We start from the raw sequence: 17,110 nt of genomic DNA, 5'->3' as shown, positions 1-17,110 counted from the left end.
TATTATCAAAACCTTCTCTGCATCCTCATGGAGGGATGCTGACTTCTTTTGATGTTCTGTTCCCAGAACTGGACATTTAGTAGAGGTCCGCGTTAACAGACCTGCTGCTCTTTGAGAAAGGGATTGTTTTAATCCTCTCTGCATTGCTGCCTTCTGTCCAGTGAACTTACCTGCCCTTCTTGGGACGTGGGTTGAGAAATATTCAGGGCTAGCCACGGGAGGCTTGCCTGCCTTTTGCTTCTTTGCTGTCACACAGAAACCGAAAACCTCTCATCAACTCTTAGGATTTCCTGATAGCTTGGAACTGGGTGGAGTTCTCCATGGGCGGGTGTTATTCTTGGGGCAGATTTCAAATGAAATAGAACTGTTTTGAGAAACCCCTTGATGTCAGCTCCTCCTCGGAGGGACAGGGCTGATGATCATCTCCTCCTGCCCTTAAAAATGTACATCTGGTTGGAATAGTTGCTGCCAAGTTTTGTCTTTTGAACATACAGAGTGGGATTAAATCCTTGCTCACCAGTGATGGTTAAATCCTGCTGCATTGGCACTGACTGTAGACCAGGCATGTCCAAAGTCAGTTTAGGGGCCTAAACTGTCCCCCTGTGGGGCAGTTTATTTCTTGGGGTAAAATCCTTAAAAAGGCTCAACAACTTCAATCCTAAAAGGTCAACAACTTTGGCTGGCCCTTTGGTCAGCCCTCATGGATGTTCATCAAATCTGGCCCTCTTTGAAAAGAGTTTGGACACCCCTGTTGTAGACCCCTCAACCCTACCCCAAGCATCAGCTAGGTGAGATTCTGGATTTGATGGTCTTGTAGTAAGCCAGTCCTGCTGTGTTTGGGTCCCTATTCTATTGTGTGAGTCCCTGAACCTCTGCCCTCAAGTCTTCCCTTGCTCATACTACCAACTGTCCTGAAAGATCTTGGCCCTTGCCCGAGACCTTGCCTTTTCTTGAAGATCTCCCTTCCATATGCAGAAAATGGCAAATATTTACCTGAGATGGTGCTTGTGAGGGCGAATGGGTTCAAGATTGTCGAGCTCATGATTTATCTATCTCTGTTAGCCTACCTGGCTTAATCAAAAGGTGACCTAAGCAGTGGACCTAATAAAACACAGATAAAATCAGTAAAGGTTTTGAAAACCTTTGTATATGTCTGGGTAGGCTTGCTTGAAATTTGAGGAACGTAAGCTTAAAAAGGGACACAGGTGGTGCTGTGGGTTAAACCACAGAGCCTAGGACTTGCCGATCAGAAGGTTGGCGGTTCGAATCCCCGCAATGGGGTGAGCTCCTGTTGCTCGGTCCCTGCTCCTGCCAACCTAGTAGTTCGAAAGCACGTCAAAGTGCAAGTAGATAAATAGGTACTGCTCCAGCGGGAAGGTAAACGGTGTTTCCGTGCACTGCTCTGGTTCACCAGAAGCGGCTTAGTCATGCTGGCCACATGACCCGGAAGCTGTACGCCAGCTCCCTCAGCCAATAAAGCGAGATGAGCACCGCAACCCCAGAGTCTGTCACGACTGGACCTAATGGTCAGGGGTCCCTTTACCTTTACCTTTTAAACTTCAAAAGAAAGCAGATTCCTGGTCTGAGGTACTTGATGACGGTGATTTTATATACCACCCTTAAGCATAAGATCTGAGGGCGGTTCACAGAATAAAATACAGGATAAAAACATATAAATGATTAAAACAAAATGGCAAAATGTTAACCATCCCTTCCCACTTAGAATCTAAACTAAGACACCAGAGGGAGATGAGCAAAACTGAAAGAGGAAGGAGATGGAAAGATTATGATGACTGAGGGATGAAAGCTTTTCTTTAATGGTGGTGACGACTTGAGGGGTTAAACCACAAGCTTCATGGAAAAGGTGGGCTTTGGAGGGCAACGGGTGGTGGCATCATGCAAGCATATGTTCTAAATATGACATAAGTGCTCAGTCATAACACTGGAATTCTCCCAACTAGGTTTTGGAGTTAAGTGCAAGGATTTGAGCCTGCACACTTTTCCCATGAGAAAACTGTTTTGACAGCTGGAATAAGCCTTATCTGCCTCAAGTTTCGCTGATTTGTTGCCCTTCCAATCCTTCTGGTTCAGCTCTTTGATCCCAGAGGTGTGCGGTTCTTTCTCCCCCTGCTGTCTCTCATTATCCAGAAAGAAAAAGCTTTTTGCTTTACGGACGCAGGTAATGGCCTTAAAAGAGCTCTGGTCTCTGGGTGAAAATCTACTTTCGTTTGCAAGTTCCCCTGCCTTCTCTTCTGGGCTAGGATTCAGACATCTTAAGAGCTGGAAACTGATGTTTAAGACCCAGTGCCGGTTTCAGGTTTTGGAGGGCCTTGAATGGTTGGAGGGGGTGCTTGCTAGAGTAGGGGTCATATCCCCTCTTGAAAATTCACCAGCATTTTAGTGTAAATTTCTGATGAACATTTTTGTATGCAGTTTTGCATAAGATACACATTTTTGCAAAGCCGTTTCCCTTAATAACATGCCTTTGGTATGGTATTTCTTTTTGCTGATATATGCATTTTTAGGCACAACGCTGGTCTAGTTCATGCATTTTTTTACTTATTACTTGGCTGCAGAACTGCATTGCAAAATGTGTTAGTGCATGAATTTCACAGGACGGCTTTTGTTTTGGAAAGGGCAACTGGTCTGTTTGCCTCTAAATGCTGTTGGTGGCCACACGGACCTCAGTGTGACAACAGTCTTACTTTTTTTGCATGTAGGAAGATGTGTGCATACATACAGCATGCACACACGCACACACACACACACGCACACACACACACACACACACAAAGTGAATGCTATCCTAGGCTGCATCAATGGAAGGCTAGTGGTCAAGGGAAGTAATAGGCTCTATTCTGCCTTGGTCAGACCACACCTGGAGTCCAGTGTCCACTTCTGGGCATCACAGTTTAAGAAGGATATTGAGAAGCTGGAAGGTGTTCAGAGGAGGGCAACCAAGGTTGATAAAGGGTCTGGAAACCAAGCCTTATGAGGAATAATTGAGGCAGCTGGATACATTTAGTCTGGAAAAGAGAAGACCTGAGAGGAGATATGATAGCTGTCATCAAATATCTGAAGAGCTGTGTTGTAAACAAAATCTGCCCTTATTCCCTTATGGGGGGCACAAGGGCCCTTATAGAGTCCTTTGTAGGTTCTCCATCAGTAGGAGAAAATAACAGAGGCCAACCATAGAATATTGAACAGCAAAACAGCTAGTAAGCCTTATCTTTATTGAACTGTTGCAAAAGGGTCTCCCCTCACACGCAGGAGAAAGGAGGAGGACCCAGAACCAAGGTGTGCCTGCCCTTATTATAGACATTTTAAATTCCCTGCCCTGGAGCTCAAGACCACCCCTCCATACATCATACATACATCACAGAAGGGGTGTAACCCAAGACCACCCCCCAGAAACATCATACCTACATCACAGAAAAGGCGGTCTACAACAGAAATTTGAATGTTGTTGTTTTTCCTGTCTGCCAGGTTATCTGATAATACCTTATCTGATTGCCTTTCCTGGTAGTCTGGTCATTCCTTTGAGATGGTGATTACTCAATTCCTGAGACAATGGGAAGGTCCCCCCCCCCTTGTGGAGAAAACATTTAGTCAGTTTGGGAGTCAAAATGGTTTCCTGTGCTGCTCCAGACATGTGGTCCACATATCTATGTATGTGCTTGGTTGGTACATTTATGAACATTTATTATATATAAAAAGGGTAAAGGACCCCTGACCATTAGGTCCAGTCGTGACCAACTCTGGGGTTGCAGCGCTCATCTCGCTTTATTGGCCGAGGGAGCCGGCGTACAGCTTCCGGGTCATGTGGCCAGCATGACTAAGCTGCTTTTGGCGAACCAGAGCAGTGCACGGAAACGCCGTTTACCTTCCCGCTGGAGCGGTACCTATTTATCTACTTGCACTTTGACGTGCTTTCAAACTACTAGGTTGGCAGGAGCAGGGACCGAGCAACGGGAGCTCACCCCGTCGCGGGGATTTGAGCCGCCAACCTTCTGATAGGCAAGCCCTAGGCTCTGTGGTTTAACCCACAGCGCCACCTGTGTCCCTTTATTATATATATAGGACCTTAAGTTTTTTTATTTCAGCTGTCACATGGACGATGGAGCAGGCTCTTTTGTGTTGCTCTAGAGGGTAGGATTGGAACCAATGGATTCAAATGACAAGAAAGGATATTCCAGCTAAACGGTAGGAAGAACCTGACAGTAGGAGCTGTTTGACAATGGAATGGACCAATTTGGAAGGTGCTAGATCCTCACTGGAGGTTTTTAAACAGAAATTGGATGGCTATCTATCCGGGGTTCTTTAGCTGTGATTCCTGTATTGGACTAGATGACACTTGGTGTTCCTTCCCACTCCCATTCCACATATCGAAAGGTTGTTGATTTGGGAATATGGCCGTCAGGCTGAAGAAGCTTCCTGTGCTAACATAAACACAGTTAACTAAGAGTACTGGTGAGTTGCAGTGGGGAATTCTTCATTTGTTTCACCTCCCTTCTCATCTTTGCATAGCGCTGAGGGTGAGGAATTATCCAGTCACCTCTTTTTATTTATAGCCACTGCATGCTATTTATTAACAAAGCACCACAAAAGGAGAATTTCTTGCCTGGCCATGTTCAAAAGGGCGTTTCTCCTGTCTTGAAATCAGAGCCAGGGCAGATTTGGAACACAGAGCACTCATTTAGCGTTTAAAGTGTTTGCTAGACTTGGGAGGATGGGGAAGAAAGAGAGGGAAATCTGTGGCATGATCTCAAGAGGAAATGTTCAAAGGGCACCGTGCTCTTGTGGAGCTCTGACTGATAATCAGCAGGGCGTGCAAAGCAGAACTTCCCAGGTGATTGTGCTCAAAGCTGCAAAAACGGCCCATTCTGGACGCGCTATTAAATCTCTGGAGTGGATTCAGGGCATCTAGAAGCAAGACACTCGGAAATGGATGTGGCCTTGGCCTGCAAGGAGTAATGAAGGGTGACACAGGGGCACATGCACACCATATGTTTAAAGCACAGTCAATGCATGTTTAAAACAGATGACCTCCCCCAAAGAATTATGTAAAGGGCAAGCAGGGAACTACAGTTCCCAGGATTCTTTGGGGTAAGTCATGTGGGTCACTCCTGAGTCAATCCATTGGTCCATCTCTAGCTCCGTATTGTCTATAAGGACTGGCAGAAACTTTGTAGGCTTTCAGGCAGGAGTTGATCCCAGAGATGTCAGGGATTGAATGTGAGATCTTCTGCATGCAAAGTGGGCAAATCTGTCAATTTGATTTGAATTAATTTTATAATGAATGATTTTAGAATTTTGTACTATTTTATTGTTGTTAGCCACCCTGAGCCCGGCTTCGGCTGGGGAGGGCGGGATATAAATAAAATTTATTATTATTATTATTATTATTATTATTATTATTATTATTATTATTATTATTATTTTCACTTTCTGTCTCTCATTTTCCCATTCCTAAATTCAGTTCTCTGCATTTATGCATGTTGGGTTTTTTAAAAAAACCTCCTCATGCAAATCCATCACCATTTTAGTTGACTTTCTCCTAATTTACATATGTTTGTAATGTACGGAATTTTGCCCAATATGCACGTTTTTGCAAAACACATTCTATCTGCATTCAGGGTTAGTGCTTCTCCTGCATGGATGTTTCAGCTGCATAAGGATTCTACTCTCAGAGAAGGAATTTGCTGGTAGTATATTATAGGATGCACTGTTTCTTTTTATTTAAAATCATTGATAATCTCCTTAACATTTTCAAAATCTCCAAGTAGTACACAACATAAAAACAATAAACAACACCATCAATAAAAAACACACACCAACAAAACAAAAACACGGTGTAAAATAGCAGCATAAAAACCTACTAAAAGAAGGTTTAGGGAATCCAAACAATAACAGGGACCAGTCTTACTGGTCACGGAAAGCTTGGGCAGAAAGACATGGCAGAGGGAAGGACATTTCACACTATAGGGGCAATAGCAGAAGCCTGCTTTAAGGGTTACCGGTCTATGGTATTTTGTAAATAGAATTCCTAGGAAATGTATTCTGAACTATGAAATGCATGTTAGTAGGAGACATTAAAATAATGGTGGCCTGGTAAAGGATGGAGGTCTTGATGAGCAGCTGATTCCCCAAATGGAGCATGAACAAAGGTTCTTATCCAGGAGACAAAGGAATATGCACATAAGTAAGTAAGCCTGGTTATCAATAGGATACAAAGCATAACTAGCTCTTCCTTTTACTCAGGTGCTTAAGCTAGAGAGATGGGATGACAACAATGGGGTCTGAACTATGAAGGATGGAACGTTCACAACCACAACCCACCTTAACAAAACGTCCCGTTATAAATGTTATAATCCAATAGCCCAAATCTATAATATGGTTCATAGAGGGTAATGAAATGCAAAGCTCTCCCTGCCCTCCGATGAACCAGCGAGCATTTTCCCCAGTCATTAGTCCAAATTAGCGAAGCTGAAATGAGAAGGAAGACTCGGCAGGCTCTCCTAACGGTTCTGATGCAAAGTTCAATCTGCCTCATTGTGTTGTTGGCAGAAAACAGCTTACTTTGTTCAGATTTTTGGAAGGCAGCAAGGGAACGTTTACATAATGGAGGCCTGGTCCCATTTGGTGGCCTTGGCCATCACAAATTTTGCCTAACACAAGCCTGTAATAAACGGAAATCTGCCCTTATTCCCTTATGGGAGACACAAGAGCCCTTATAGAGTCCTTTGTAGGTTCTCCATCGGTCAGAGAAAATAACAGAGGCCAACCAGAGAATATTGAGAAGCAAAGCAGCTAGTAAGCCTGATCTTTATTGAACTGTTGCAACAGGGTGCTCCCCTCACACGCAGGAGAAGGAGGAGGACCCCGAACAAAGGCGTGCCTGCCCTTATATAGACATTTTAAATTGCCTGCCCTGGAGTCCAAGACCACCCCCAGACACATCATATCTACATCACAGAAGGGGTGGTCTACAACAGAAATCTGAGTGCATTGTTTATCTCCTGTCGTTGTTTATCTCCTGTCTGGCAGGTTACCTGTTAATGCTTACTTGATTGGCTATCCTGGGGAGCCTGGCCAGTCTTTTGTAGTGACAAATACATAGTTCCTGAGCCAGGTCAAAGGCTCACCCTATTCATACACAGATATACCATTAAGACAGTTTTTTTTTAAAAAATGAAAATACAATGGGGAGGCCTTTCCATTTTCCTTTGACCTTGAAGAGCAAACATTTGGTCAGTTTGGGAGCCAAAATGGCTCCAGGGCTGCCCTCCTGTGCTGCCTCAGACCTGTGGCCCATACATTTATGTACGTGTTTGCCTGGCTCATCCATGAACATTTATTATATATATAAGACCTTAATTTGTTTATTTCAAGCCCCTGAAACTTTTGTCACCAGGAGTCCTTTCCAGCTAAGGAGGCAACAGCCTGACCTCTCAGAAACTCCCCAGCCCATTCTGATGGCACAGTTGCCCCCTGGGCTGCATCTTGAAGGCTGGGATCCCTTCCACCTCGGAGCAAAATTCCACACACTTTTGTGCAAGGAACTCAATGCTATGCATGTGGCTCACTCCTTCCATTGTATCCCCACAACAACTTTGTGGGCATAGGAGCCAACTCCAAGGTGTTGAGGTTACTTTGCACCCCCCAATAAAATATTTGAGTACCCCACCCCAAGTTGATGGACATTGCCATTCAAATGGTGTCCGTGAACTGTGTCATGTGATTGATTATGCAGGGCGGGGCTTACCTGCCCCCCCCCCCAATATTTTATTCAAGTTGGCACCCCTGCCAATAATACTATATTGCAACAAATGTCATATAATAACCGATAACAGGGGTTCCCAAACTGTGGTCCATGGATTCAGGTGGTTCGTGGTGTGTTTGTAAAAATACAAGTAAACATTGTACAACATTTAACATGCTGCACTACACTTGCTACAAATGGAAAACCATTAAGGGGTCCACTAAGACCGTCAGAAATTTTCAAGTGGTCTGTGGGGGGGGGGAGATTTGGGAACCATTGACCTATAAAACACTCCCCCAAAATAGCTGCAGAAATTTATCAATAGACAGGAAACAGATAGGGTTGTTTGCATCAGAAAATGCACTTTCTTTATCGCTACTTTGCTGAAACCATTCTAATAGGTTTTTCTCTCCATCCCTTTCCCTTCCACAATCAAAGTGTTCAGGTAGCTTTCAAAGGCCAGCCCCGTGGGGACCTGTTAAAAAGGCCTTCATCAATGCCCATCTCCTCCTGCAGGAGTGACCTTTACCTCCTCTCGGCTGCTGCTGCGACCAGATTCATATCACCTTGGAAGGAAGGTTGCCATAGCGATCAGAGATGAAATTCAAAGCTGTTTCTGCTCCAACCCACCTGTGCAAACTGAAGTGCAGTCGCTTCTGTCGCTGCCTCTGCCTTCTGCAGTTGTGTCTTTCTACTCTGTATATATTTGCTGATGCATGCCCAAATTATTTTTTAAGTATACAACTACAATATGAAGGTACTTGCAAAGGTGAGCACTGTGTACGTATCTTCACCTGGAAGCTGAGTTGAGTTGCAGCCCCAATAAGTGCAGTCAGTGGCAAAGCTCTCTCTCTCTGTGTGTGTGTGATGCCAAAAAAGGACAGTACTGTGAAGATCTGCCTGAAGAAGTACTAACTGGATGAATATTCTGTGGGGTGAAACTTTCCCCACCCCCCAACACACCTTTATTTAGTCATCGTTTCATCCTTGGGACTGCACAGCAAATCTCACTGAATATTAGCAACTAATTTCTTCCAAAACCAGCTGCTTACTCTATCTCATTTTACAGGAGCTGCTTGGAGGAATCTCTGGGATTTATGAAGTGGATTTTCGCTCCATGGCTGCTTCCAAAGAGAGCAGGGAGCATCATGGAATGTGGGAACAGCAGCGTCCTTTAAAGTAGCAGGGCTGAATTCATTGTGGTTATTAAGGAGTGAAGACTCACAACATCCTTACATGCCCAAACATCCTTTCTTTTTGCTCTGGAGCTTTCCCTGTGATAACCTGCTCTTTAAAGCTGAACTGGAGCAAATGGAAATCCATGGAACACCTGAATTGCTGTTTGTTGTGCCTCAGCTTTAAAGAACAGGTTTTTGCTGGGAAAACTCCAGGGGAGGAGCAAAGAGCGTTCAGACAATGAGCTTGAAAGCATGGCACTGTGCTTGGGAAGAGCAAGGTAAAAGGTAAGTATGGATAAGCCCTCAGACACTTTTTCTGTGAATGAATTTCAGCCTCCCTCTGAAATGAGCATCTTTAAACACCCCACACAAAGCATCCTGCGTTGCTATCTTCACTTTGGTTAGTGAAGAAGAGGTCAATTGAGAAGCATTTTGATTATCTGGAGCCCCATTTCTAACTGCGTATTTGTTGCCGACCTCAAGAGAACTGCAAAAAAGAGCAAGAACAAAATCCATACTAGAGAAACCAACGTTACCACGATCTGTTTCACATTAAAAAAAGAGCATAAATGAAGGCACTGTCTTCCTTCCACCTCCCTGATTATCTCCTTTCCCTCACACAGATAAAAGATAATGAAGGATCCCATGGTGTTAATCTATTCTGTGGCCAAGGAATTGTCTCTCTCTTTCTCATTCTCTCTCTCCATTCCTAATTATGCTTCTTTTCAAATCTGCAATTAGCAAAATGACTTTGTCCAAAAAGAAATTACAGAGGCTCCCATGCCCAGAATTACGCTGAATGTCTTTGTCAGTTCTTGAGAGTTATAACACTGTTGGCATTTTGCTGACATTTGATATGACAAATGTGTTAAGTATTCTAGGATTTAAACACGCCCTCCCCCCCCCCAATTCTTTTGGTTAAGAGAAGGGTTCAATTCACTCAGGGCCAAGGAGAATGGAAAGTGTAAATTAAGCTGCAAATCTCTCTCTTGCTCTCCTTTCCAATGGGTTGGGGATTGTTAATGACAAAGAAGGTGTGAGTGTGACCGTTTCCCAAAACATCTAGAGGGAACCAGGTTAAGGAAGATGGTTCTAAAGGAGCAGGTTGAGGGATGCACCACGTGAGAGTCATAGCTGTTAAAAGCTCTAGAGAATGCGTAATTGAGTTATTTTAGTGGGGAACTGTCCTCCCTTCACCGGATGGGTAATGCTACTGTTCATATAGAACCCAGGTAGGTATCTCCTGGTTGCTATGGGAACATAGAATGCAACCACTTTGAAATCCCTACTTGAACAGTGCAGCGGAAACAGGTCAGGATAATTCCCCAAGTGTCTTTTCAGGTGTGTACAGCCTACCTTCTTATTTGATGATTTCAGAGTGTTGTGTGGTCCAGGGTCAAGATTCATAGAAACAAAGATAATTGAAGAGGAAACATGTGCCATATGACAGAGGTTTTCAAAATCGTGAAGTCGGTGGAGACAGTGGCTAAGAAAACCTCTCTCATAATACTAACACCCAGGAACCTTAAAGGAGCTTGCAGATGGGTACTTATTATGGGATGGACACCCTTCACACAGGCAAGTTAATGATGTTGTTTGTAGGGCTCTGCATGCACTCCAATTTGGGGTCTGATCTGGTGCTTCAGAGTAGTCCCGATCTGACCTGAGACGGCTTTGAAGTCAGGAGATGGCAGCTTGTTTGTGGTCTCTCTTGCACTGCTTGCTGTCTGTCGAAGTGAATTTCTCTTGGGGAAAGATTTTGAGTACCTCCCCTCCAACCTGCTGGCTTTCAAAACATCCTCTTGAATGCCAAAAACACTCGGCTCATGATAAAGATAAAAGATAAGAGCGGGGGAATACGCTGAAATTGTGAAACATCTTAGTATATTTCTGTTCATTCAGACAGGGTTCAGAAAAGAACCGTTAGAAACCAAACACATTTCAGATGCACTGAGCAGCAGATCAAAATATCATTATACTCTATTTGTAAATTCCAATCTAGGCATCTCCCATTTAGCAAATTAGGCAGAGGTGCTAATTAAGGTGATCGTTAAATGTTCATTTTCCTGAACGCTTTGGTAAAGTCAACATCAGAGCAACTAAATAGCTCAAAAGCGCAGGGCTGTAGCCCTCCAGATGTTATTGGACTCCTGACTCCCACCAGTTCCAGCCAGCAAGGCTGTTGGTCAAGCATGATGGGAGTTGTAGTTCAATAGCCTCTGAAGGGCTGTATGTTCCATGCTCTAAAGTCTCAAGTTCACTTGGAATAACTTAGGTCTGCAGTATCCTATCGTCTTGGTATAATAGTTATTTTAGGCCAGCTTTTGCTGACCTGGTGCTGTCCAAATGTTTTGGACTACAACTCCCATCAACCTCAGCCAGTGCACATTGTCATAGACTTACAAATGATCTAGAGAGACAATTGGTGGTAGAAACACCAGTTTCTGGGATGGATTCCCCTTCTTGTCTTCTTATTTTGACACATAGTAATAAGTCACGAACCCCCATTCATAGGTGTCTCTTCCAGGAAGGATAATCAATTGAAACAACTGAAAAAGAAAGCGTCAGAATAAAAGAACTTGCACCCACACCAGTTACCAAGCTATAAAAGGTAAAGGTAAAGGGACCCCTAACCATTAGGTCCAGTCGTGAACGACTCTGGGGTTGCGGCGCTCATCTCACTTTATTGGCCGAGGGAGCTGGTGTACAGCTTCCAGGTCATGTGGCCAGCATGACTAAGCTGCTTCTGGCGAACCAGAGCAGCGCACGGAAATGCTGTTTAACTTCCTGCCGGAGCGGTACCTATTTATCTACTTGCACTTTGACGTGCTTTTGAACTGCTAGGTTGGCAGGAGCAGGGACTGAGCAATGGGAGCTCACCCCGTTGCGGGGATTTGAACCGCCGACCTTCTGATCGGCAAGTCCTAGGCTCTGTGGTTTAACCCACAGCGCCACCCTTAGATGCCTAATGCATCCAACAGTTCCCAGGTTCTAAGAACTCTCCCCAGGGTGCCATCATTACATACATTCAGGCGAAAGGCAAAAGCATTCCTTTTTAGCCAGGCTTTTGGGCTTTTTCCTATCTATGGCCTTTTCACATGGATGGGATATTTTAACACAGGAAGGTTTTAATGTATGGGTTTGTTTTTTGCTTAAAATATTCTAAGTGGCTTTGAGCTGCTGTAGCAAAAAAGGTGACTAATAAGGGACAACTACTACTACTATATTCAAAAACTATCAATATTGGACCATGACTTTGCCACCAGCTAAACAGAGAGATTCACAAAAAGACAACTATGCCTGTTGCATCTGGACATCTAAAGGTTCATATGCTCAAGTGGGGGTGGTTGTCTACGTCCCCTTTGGTTTGTGTACACCACAAAACAAATGCCATTATATATTTGGGAAGCTGTTACCAGAGCCCCTGCGGGACGCGGGTGGCGCTGTGGGTAAAACCTCAGTGCCTAGGACTTGCTGATCGTATGGTCGGTGGTTCGAATCCCCGCGGCGGGGTGAGCTCCCGTCATTCGGTCCCAGCTCCTGCCCACCTAGCAGTTCGAAAGCACTCTTAAGTGCAAGTAGATAAATAGAGACCGCTTTATAGCGGGAAGGTAAATGGCGTTTCCGTGTGCTGCGCTGGTGCTGGCTCGCCAGCTGCAGCTTCGTCACGCTGGCCACGTGACCCGGAAGTGTCCTCGGACGGCGCCGGCTCACGGCCTCTAGAGCGAGATGAGTGCGCAACCCCAGAGTCGGACACGACTGGCCTGTACGGGCAGGGGTACCTTTACCTTTACCTTACCAGAGCCCAAGGCTATGGAACTAACGAAGCTTAAGCTTCAGGGGCCCCAAAAGCAACATTATTAGTGTGTGTATAACATTTCCTTAATTTTCATCCCCCGCATAACTTGAAAACTATAAGGCATAGGAAATATTTATTCGCACTGGAGACTTTGTCATGTGAGGTGATCCAGTGCAGCAATTTAAATGAAAATCTGAGGTGTAGATTAAAAAAATGTGGTGCTCTGTCATGGAACAACCCCATTGAAGAAGATAACAGGGGTTACCCAGACCTCGTTTCTGGTTGGGAAGGGGCCCCCATAACAGTTCAAGCTTCAGGACCCCCTAAAATGTAGATCTGCCCCTGCCCCAAGGAGTGGCACACCTTTACAGCCAGTCTCCCTGGTCTCTGTGGGCAGAGAGGGACCAGGGGCAAAGCTCTGCAGAATGCCTGCCCTCTTCCCAAGGCAGCCAGAGGAGAGGCATTCTGCCACCCAGCTTTGCTGCTGGGCAGTGCTATGGGGCTTTAAACTGGCTTCTTATGAAGGGAGGAGCTGCTTCAAAGGCCCACCTGCTTAGCAATGGAGACTCTGCAAGAGCTTCTTGGGGCAGCAGTGGGGCTTTTGGTTTTAGGTGCCGAAACATGTCATGCCAACCCTGCATGCTACTATTCCTCTTAAGAGTCTCTAATAATAATAATAATAATAATAATTTTTATTTATATCCCGCCCTCCCCAGCCAAAGGCAGGCTCAGAGCGGCTAACAACAGTAAAATAATACAGCATTCTAAAATCAATTCATTATAAAATCAGTTCAAATCAAATTAATGTCAACCACTGGGCTAGAATTCTGTGCGGATTACCAAAGGTACCTCAGTGGCCCTTGCCAGGCTGTCCCTGTGGGAGCCAGACTCAATCGCATTCTGGCAAACTCAGGGTATGCAGCTATAGTTGATTGGGGGGTGGGTCTTGTAGAACAACCCTGCCTCCCCCAGAAAGCAGACATTTGCGATAAGGAAAGTGACATATCAGTGCACTGGGAACTGTGGGAGAACATTTGCTCGACTCAACATCACCCTAAGCACTCCATAAACAAGTCAGAATTAATGGTCAATAAACAGTCACTGCAGGATGCTTTCGGGCTGTCGTTTTTGGGTAGGATCCAGTCAAAGGCTGGAAAATTCAGCTTGCACAATTATGGTTGTCTTGGAGCTCACTTGAAACAAATCTCCCCTCCCAATCAGATTGTTGTGCTAAGGAAAGTGATTGGAAAATGCAGTGGAAAACGTAGGATTGCACTCTCTTTGATGCAAGTTGTGTAACCTCCTGGTAAAACAAATGATGAACAGCTTGTCTGGATGTAACCTGATTGTTTGGCAAAATGCTGTCCTTGAGGCTATCATTTGCATCTGCAGCTTGGACAGAGCTGACTTTTGGAAAAAGATATGGCTTCTGCTTCACTTAGTGCAGCGCTACTCAAAGTGGTTGTCCGTGGACAAGGGCCACAAGCCATTAGTTGCTGGTCTGCAGTGACGCCACACAGCCCAGGTTGTGTAGGCAGCTTCAGGGACCAAATATGGTATCCGCCGCTGAAGAATCAATGTGAAGACAGTGCCAGGTGGCCAAGCAATCCTGCAATGATAGAAGTCATCATGCAATTCTCTCTCAGTTTAATGTTCTGTACAGGTCTCCTCAGGCCTGTAAGCCCCAGGAACTGCAGTTAAACTGTGAGCTCACCCATATTTCTGTTTGTGCTGTGATTTATGGGCACAGGCCAATGATTTACAAGCACAGGTCTGAGCAGGGATTTGCCCCCCCCCTCCATCCTGTCATTTCCCCCAGGAAAACCTGCTGTTTACTGCTGAATTGGAACAAACACCAATCAACTTTTCTATAGGCTGCCAATCATTCTAATTCAGTGATAAATGTACGGTAATTGCTGGACTCGTGACTGAAAATTATGGACCTGAGCCCCCACTCTCAACTAAGTGTACATAGGATTACAGACCCAGACTTGTCTCCAACTAAGTTTTATCAGAGTAGGCCTACTGAAATTCATGGAGCTAAGATAACCATGCCATTGAGTTTAGTAGGCCTGTTCTAACTTAGTTTGAGAAAATCCTCAGTCTTCTCAACAAGGGAGGGTTTGAACAATTCCCTTGATTCCAGAAGGTTCCTGGTGGTAAAAGGTAATAATTTATCATTACTACTACTTGTACTCAGTTGTTGCTCAGGGATTCTGAGAAACCAACAAAATGAGTACAGTTTTTAAATAAGTGGTTTAAAATAAGTGCAGTTTTGAAAGGTTCAGTCCACCACCATGATTCAAAATGGCGTCCAATTGCATCCAAACATAGACAGAAACCTGATCCTTGATCTTAGGAGCCACCATTAAGAATTTGGTTGCAATATACTGTATTAAAATGTGTCCAAAAGCATAGTGAACAAATAACTTTCCAAAATATATCTAGATTAAAGATCCTCCAGGTGTCCCCATTTTTCAGGGACAGTCCTAGATTTACAGAAGATGTCCCAGTTTCTGAATTGATCCCAGAATGTCCCGCTTTCCCCTAGGACATCCCTATTTTCATCGGAGAAATGCTGGAGGGTGTGGAGTTAGGCAACTCCTGAGCTAAGGAGTTAACTGACTATACAACCTTTAGAACACATCTGAAGGCAGCCCTGTATCAAAAAGTTTTTTAATGTTTAATTATGTTTTTATGTATGTTGGAAGCCACCCAGAGTATGAGATTATTATTATCCACCTGTCACTGGAAAATCCCAGGGCAGGTTACAACAATGTAAAACACAACAATTAAAAACAGTATCTGAAGAAGTGTGCATGCACATGAAAGCTCATACCAATGGCAAACTTAGTTGGTCTCTAAGGTGCTACTAGACAATTTTTTTATATTTTTTTAATATATTTCTACTGTGTCAGACCAACACGGCTACCTACCTGAGTATAAAGCAAAGTACTATAGCAACTAGGGTGGGTCCTTATAGATCAAGTGTCAGAAGCCAGTGCATCAAAATAAGTCAATCCATTTAGGCTTTTTGTAGGTCAGCTGCATCCAAAATCCTATGATTTGTCATTTGCAGACTAGGCAAGCATGTCAAAGGAACAAGAGTCTGGGGACCACAGCCTAGCAAAGCCAGAGAAAGCCCAGGTGGTGAGCCGACTCTTGAAGCAGGCGCCGCCCGGAGAGTTCAACGAGGCCTTCAGTGACCTGCGCATGCTGGTGGATGACGACACCATGATGTGTGAGGAGGTGGCCAGCCTTTGCGCTGTGCACAACAAAGATCATTTCACTCCAGTCAAAAGCAAAAAGTGCGAGGTGTTGCTGACCCGTCACAATGAGCTGGAGGAGAACCGCTTCCTGGACCCTCAGAACAGAGTCTCCTTCAAGTACGACCACCTGAAGAGATTGCCGAGCAATTTCCAGGATCAACCCGAGGAGGACGAGAAAGGTGAACTGTGGAGGAGAGCACTTCAAGAGGCCTTGAAGGTCTATGTCAGCAACCACTACCCTGAGGGGCTTTGCAGCGTCTTCATCAAGGACACAGCTGTCCGGAAGATCTTTGTGGCTTGCATCGAGAGCCACCAATACAAGCCCTCTTCTTTCTGGAATGGCCTGTGGAAGTCAGAATGGACTTTTGCATTGGCACCGGCCTCCACTTCTACCGAGGTGTCTGGCACCATCATGGTCCAAGCCCATTACTTTGAGGATGGCAACACACACCTGACGGTCATCAAGGACGTCGAGGAGACCCTGCTGGTCACGGATGAGACCCAAACAGCACAAGACTTTGCGAAGCTGGTGGAGAAGGCAGAAAACGAGATCCAAGGTGGGCTGATGGAAGAATATCAGCACATGAATGGCACATACCTGAAGTCCTTTCGGAGACAGCTGCCCATCACCCGCACCAGCCTTGACTGGGAGAAGGTTGTGATGACCAAGATTGTTGCGGCTCGTGCTAGCCAGTGAACATCCCACTTCAATGCAGCAGTAGGGATGAGGGAAGGGAGGCAATGCCTGTGGAAATGTGAGATGTTTGGAATAGCATTTTAAAATAAAGTAAAGTGAGGGCACTTCCAGGCTGTTGCTGGTTTCATGTGGGATTCAGTTAGGTAAAGGACCCCTGACATTTAAGTCCAGTCGCAGACGACTCTGGGGTTGCGGTGCTCATCTCGCTTTACAGGCTGAGGGAGCAGGTGTTTGTCCACAGACAGTTTTTCCAGGTCATGTGGCCAGCATGACTAAGCCGCTTCTGGCACAATGGAGCACCGAAACCAGAGTAGTGTATGGAAATGCCATTTACCTTCCCGCCGGAACGGTACCTATTTATCTACTTGCACTTTTTTGGGTGTGCTTTCAGACTGCTAGGTTGGC

General features: G+C 45.0%; 1 protein-coding gene across 2 annotated transcripts; it reads left to right on the top strand.

Annotated features, from left to right (window-relative positions):
* The first annotated feature begins 10,177 nt into the window (after window positions 1-10,177).
* On the top strand, window positions 10,178-16,815 carry LOC310693299 (F-actin-capping protein subunit alpha-1-like). Of its 2 annotated transcripts, none has more exons than XM_083475242.1 (2): window positions 10,178-10,281; window positions 15,819-16,815. In XM_083475242.1, the coding sequence occupies exon 2, from the start codon at window positions 15,830-15,832 to the stop codon at window positions 16,703-16,705; it is 876 nt and encodes a 291-aa protein (XP_083331368.1). In that variant the 5' UTR covers window positions 10,178-10,281; window positions 15,819-15,829; the 3' UTR covers window positions 16,706-16,815. The 2 variants fall into 2 exon arrangements, with proteins under 2 accessions (XP_083331368.1, XP_083331369.1); XM_083475243.1 differs by having other exon boundaries at window positions 10,196-10,251.
* Window positions 16,816-17,110: the final 295 nt, after the last annotated feature.

The sequence above is a fragment of the Podarcis liolepis genome, assembly GCF_965112155.1.
Source record: "Podarcis liolepis genome assembly, chromosome: 14".
In the NCBI taxonomy this organism is placed as follows: domain Eukaryota; kingdom Metazoa; phylum Chordata; class Lepidosauria; order Squamata; family Lacertidae; genus Podarcis; species Podarcis liolepis.
This window is presented reverse-complemented; position numbering and strand designations above follow the sequence as displayed.

What these genes read in the sequence shown, in the direction of transcription:
- LOC310693299 (XM_083475242.1), top strand. Translation starts at nt 15,830, where the DNA reads ATGTCAAAGGAACAAGAGTCTGGGGACCACAGCCTAGCAAAGCCAGAG.